The sequence below is a fragment of the Osmerus mordax genome, chromosome 6, assembly GCF_038355195.1.
Source record: "Osmerus mordax isolate fOsmMor3 chromosome 6, fOsmMor3.pri, whole genome shotgun sequence".
In the NCBI taxonomy this organism is placed as follows: domain Eukaryota; kingdom Metazoa; phylum Chordata; class Actinopteri; order Osmeriformes; family Osmeridae; genus Osmerus; species Osmerus mordax.
Genome location: NC_090055.1, coordinates 10748502 through 10753934, shown reverse-complemented (window position 1 = coordinate 10753934; position 5433 = coordinate 10748502). Strand labels below are relative to the sequence as shown.

The following is a 5433-nucleotide window of genomic DNA, read 5'->3' as shown; positions in this document are numbered from 1 at the left end:
AGAGCTGTCTGTTTTGAAGCTCTGAAAGCTCACACTCATCTGCAAAAGCAGTTCCCAGTTACATAACACAGAGCAATTATCGCACACACATTTTATTTTTAGTGCTGTGGGATTGCAATCTGTCACACTTAGATTTGTGTGATAATTGTTTTTAAATCATCTTAATGGCTGTCAGATATTCTGTTGAGTTGGTTAATGGACCTATGTAAGGAAAATGGAAAACCCTTAGTCACACTTAGTAGCATTCAGCAGAAGAGCGACCCACATTCAGATTTGAATGAGCAACCATAGTCAGTCTGAGTAAAACATCCTCATTCTTGTGTATATGGTAGAAACTGGAAAGTAGTCATTGTGTATGAGCCAACATTAACATGAGCTATCTCCACTCTCCTCCAGGATGTCTTGGAACCTGTCCTTCCTGCCGTCAACAGTGTCTCCGGAGCTCCCCGTCGCCAACTCCTCCCAGTTCCCGTCACTCACGGAATGGGAGGCACCCACTTTTACCCGTGCCGCCCAATTCCGTGTCAGTGCCACCTTTGTCCTCTTCCTGTTTGCCGCCTGCAGTAACCTTGCCCTATTGGTCAGTGTGTGCCGAGGGCGTGGCCGGAGGCTGGCCTCCCACCTGCGCCCGCTAATCGTTAGCCTGGCCACAGCAGACCTGATGATGACGTTTGTGGTGATGCCGTTGGATGCCATCTGGAACATAACAGTGCAGTGGTACGGCGGGGACGTCATGTGTAAACTGCTCTGCTTCCTCAAGCTGTTTGCCATGCACTCATCTGCGTTCATACTGGTGGTGATCAGCCTGGATAGGCATCACGCCATCCTGCACCCCTTAGACTCACTCAACTCCCACCATAGGAACAAGAGGATGCTGGGATTGGCTTGGAGTCTGAGTCTGCTGCTGGCCTCCCCACAGGTGAGTGGGTCAAGTGTGTATGTGTGGTGGAGGGGAGTCTTAGAGAATAGAGAAAAGGGGAAGATAATTAGATTGAGAGAGGGAAGAAGAACTGTGTGGGACATAAAGAAAAACAAAGGCAGCAGAAAAAGCGGGTGTTCATTTGATTCTGACACATGGATTCATCTAAAACATTTCATATGGTCTTGGCAATGTGATTAATCCTAATCACTAGTTGTGATGTCTCAATTGCCCCAAGCTTTTAGGACCTCTAAACAAAATGAGTGTTATGCAGTGCTACTCAATAACCTAGTGAAGCCACTGTGCTGAACAGATAATCAATCAGTGTGCACAACCCATGTTTTATGTACCGTTACGCATTCATTCTCCAGTGACTGATGACACGACAGAAAGGAAAGATGGTGAGGCCTTTATTTGTAAGCCGGTGTTGAAGTTATCATGTGAAGGTCACATACACATGTGCACACACACACACATGCTTCATTTTTGTCATTCAAAGTAGGTCTTGAGTGAACGATGGAAAATGTATTAATGAATCCTTGAAAAGGATCAAATCCATTGATCTGTGTGATGAGGTGTCCTATAGAGAGAATTGAGCATGACATAATTTGAACATCTTGGGACACAGAGGGGTTTATGTAAACAAGAAGCCCCTTTTTAGTTGCATGTGTAAAAACAACACACATTTGGCTGAATATTGGTTATTTAAAAAAAATATTTTAACATACTAACGAGTAAAAGTACATTACTAGGATCTACATTTGTTTACGTCCTCAGTCTCGCACAGTAGATAAAATGCTTTTAATGGCAACCTTTCTCCATCACATTCTGTAGATGTGTTCGCACATTTACCAATAATTTGTAAATCGTAATTTAATTTGGGGCTTAAAGAGGGTCATGAGCTCAACACGTGTAAACATAGTATCAAAGCATATTTTCAAAAACGCTGTCCCTAATGAGGACAGATTTATGACCAAGGAAACAAATAAGGCTCATTTGCTGTCAGGGGTGACTCCGGGGCTCCTGGGAGCTTTATCTATGCACCTGGTAGAAGTGGGTGATTCACAGAGCCCTGTCGTCTTGCCTCTGGCACCTCTCCCATAATTGTATATTCCGTTTTGATCCAGGGAGAGAGAGAGAGAGAGAGAGAGAGAGAGAGAGAGAGAGAGAGAGAGAGAGAGAGAGTAGTGACCAAAGATGTACGCAGCCATGCCGCATTGCAAGAGCACCCACGTGACCACAGCCCCTACCCCCACCTAGACGTGACCATAGCCCCTCCCCTGTTGCAGGAATAGAGGCAGAGGGGTTAAATAAGAGGGGTGGATCAGGGGGAGGATTTCTAAATATAGTGTGTAAGGCATCTTACTATATTATCTTAATTTTATTGATAGATTCTCATGATCCAGAAATCTGTTAATTGAATGCTGGAATGAACAGAGAGAATATGTTGGTAGATTATTGAATCAGTGAGTGCAGCAGGTGGAGAAGAGTGTGTGTTGGAGGGGTGGGGGGGATATTCTGTATGTGTGTTTGTGTGTGTGCTTGCCTTGTATTCATATGTGTATGGGGACAGTCTGTTTGGATTTAAAACACTGAGCAAATGTAAGTACTCTATAGAGAGGTGACACAACCTCACAATGTTCTCACAAGATAAGTTGACAGTGACTTTAAAAGGCTGTTTGCTAAGGCTGTACTCTGCTGTAGAACTGCATGTTCTTCTGCTGTCAAATCAGTAAAAAAATTAAGAACTTGCTTTTTGTAAAACTATTATGACTTTTATGTTAACCATATGATTTATATTTGCTAGTTTCTGGAAACCATGCCTTGTCTTTCATTCCAAAGCTAGCTTAACAGATTCAATTGTTGACAACCTCTATAAAATGAAATATTTATCAAATAAATTCCTTTGACATGAGTAATGTTCTCAAACTACTGTAGATTGAAAGCTATTTTAGTATCTGCTCCTGTGACACTAAATCAAAATGACTTATCCACCTTCTTTCTAATTGTGACAGTCATTCAATAAGAGAAGGCTCATCAGTGAAGTTGTGTCAGGTGGTTGCTGCCAGCCAACTTCTTTAATTAAACAGAAATGGCCACAGTAGACACGAGTCAGCCTTTCCAGTTTTCATTAGAACACAAATTCTGAAAAACTGCTGCAGTACAAAATGACTGTTTCCACTAGATATAGTGCCAAAGTGTCTCATGTAAATTGGACTGGACTCAACACAAACTAAATCCATAATGTAAAAACCCTAGGACCACCCTGACAGACAAAGAATAAGTCTAGGCCGCAATATGCTTCTGCGTCTCCGTTTACGGATGGGCGGGCGCACGGATACGCACGGATACGGACGGATAGACTGCGTTTATGGTTCTCCGTAGGCTGTGGGTGCTGAAAACAATTCACCGCCAGAAGAGTAGGTGGCGCAACGGTTTTTTGTAAATCGTCGTGGAGTGTTTATTTACCTAGGTTATCGAGAAGTCGGAGCAAATTTATAAATTAGTCGTTTCATCAATAAAATACGCACATTTTCAGCAACTACACTGCCCATTTCTCGTCACATTTTAATTCAGATGCTGATTTACATGTACTGTTTAGCTGAAATATGAATTGTGAAAACTTACAGCAATGGCGGTCAAAGGATTCTGTTCGTCCTGTTTATCCCGGCAACCCCGCCCCCGCCCCTGATGCAAGCAATTCTTAATACTGACCAATCACAGCCAAGGGGGCCTCCATAGCTCTCCGTCGCTCACGACGGATAGTTCGAAAATTCAGGAGGTGCACGTCGAGCTCTCCGGGGCTCTCCGAGGGCTGACGGAGAGCTCGTAGAGGGCGTTCCTCGGAGAAGGGGGCGTTCCCATGTGTCCATTTTTCGAAAAACGCAGAAGCATATATTGGCCTTAAGAACACCACACGCAGTGTAGCGATGTCTTCGTTAACAACGGTACTTCTCCACCTTCTGTTCCACAGCTGTTTATCTTCCGCGCCATCAAGGCAGAAGGCGTGGACTTCACCCAGTGTGTGACCCATGGCAGTTTCCAAGAGCGATGGCAGGAGACAGTCTACAACATGTTTCACTTCGTCACCCTCTATGTGTTCCCTCTGCTGGTAATGAGTTGCTGCTACACCCGGATCCTCATCGAGATCAACCGGCAACACCACAAGAACAAAGGTACCCCAGTACAGAAAAGCAAATCCCACACTTGAGTTCAATGTGACCATCTTTTGGCGAGGTCTTTTATAATCTAACCACAGTTTCTTTATCATGTTTAATGAACAATGTCTTACCTTTACAGCTGGGGAATCTTGCCTTAGACGCAGTGGAACAGACATGATCCCCAAGGCCCGTATGAAGACACTCAAGATGACCATCATCATCGTGGTATCCTTCACCGTCTGCTGGACACCCTACTACTTGCTGGGCATCTGGTACTGGTTCCAACCCATGATGCTGCAGGTCACGCCGGAATACGTGCACCACGCCTTGTTTGTCTTTGGCAACCTGAACACATGCTGCGACCCAGTCATCTATGGTTTTTACACGCCTTCTTTCAGAGCTGACCTGGCTATGTGCTGGTGCTCCAAGAGGACCAGGGACTCGGCTGCTTCTCCCAGGTCTTTGGACCGCCTGTCCGCCCGGCAGGGACCCCATAGTGGGGAGCACGACTCAGACGGCCCCAGTGGGGACCAGACCCGAGGCACTGCAGGGTAGTTTCATCTTCTCGCACCCAATGAGTTTGGGTTTAAGCCTTGAAGTACAGTGGAAATACGTTTGCGTTTTCAGGGCAATGTAACCAAACCCATCGTGTGATATGTGGACAGAGCATCAATATAATACGTTTGCCATTTGTGTAAAGTGTTGGAGAATTTAATGAAACAACTGAAATTCCTGGGTACCACCATTGTGGAGACAAACTACACAATGGAGAGTGAAACTCCTATTCCTCCATACTGTAGGGTCTAGTTCAATAGGCAGTAGCTGAGAGCTTTGAGTCTCATGGTGGCCATCATCACTTCCAAAGTAAATCGCTCAACTGAGAAGGTGCTGGAATTTATCATTAGAATTCCATTTGACTCACCTTTCTGTCTTTAGGTGGAATCTGATAACTTAAATCGCAGAAACAGCCAATTGGAGTGTTTGAGAACATCCGTCAGGTCAATAAGACTGTGCCCTACAAACAAAGGTGACTTTTAGACACCAGTATATCTTCACAGCTGCATTAAGGGGGTTCTGTACATTGGACACAATCTAATTTCACTGTCTTTGAACATTAAATTATTAAACTGTAATTAGTTGCAGAATTTAACATTCTGGTCCAATTATCGTAAAATATAGTTTTTTTTTTACCAGCAGATCCGCCTCTACCTCTAGCAAACCAATTACAGTACCACCACCTCTCCTGGCTGTGTGACTTTACACACCATTTCCCCACAGATTGCTTTTCCATGCAGCTATGGGCATTGTGTAAATGCATCACTACATTTATAAAATGTCACTTGCACTCTGTAG

The 5433-nt window shown here is 44.3% G+C and overlaps 1 protein-coding gene across 1 annotated transcript; it reads left to right on the top strand.

The window, feature by feature from the left end:
- The first annotated feature begins 397 nt into the window (after positions 1 to 397).
- Positions 398 to 4635, top strand: LOC136943853 (gonadotropin-releasing hormone II receptor-like). Its single transcript, XM_067237336.1, has 3 exons — positions 398 to 919; positions 3894 to 4095; positions 4220 to 4635. The coding sequence occupies exons 1-3, from the start codon at positions 398 to 400 to the stop codon at positions 4633 to 4635; spliced, it is 1140 nt and encodes a 379-aa protein (XP_067093437.1).
- Positions 4636 to 5433: the final 798 nt, after the last annotated feature.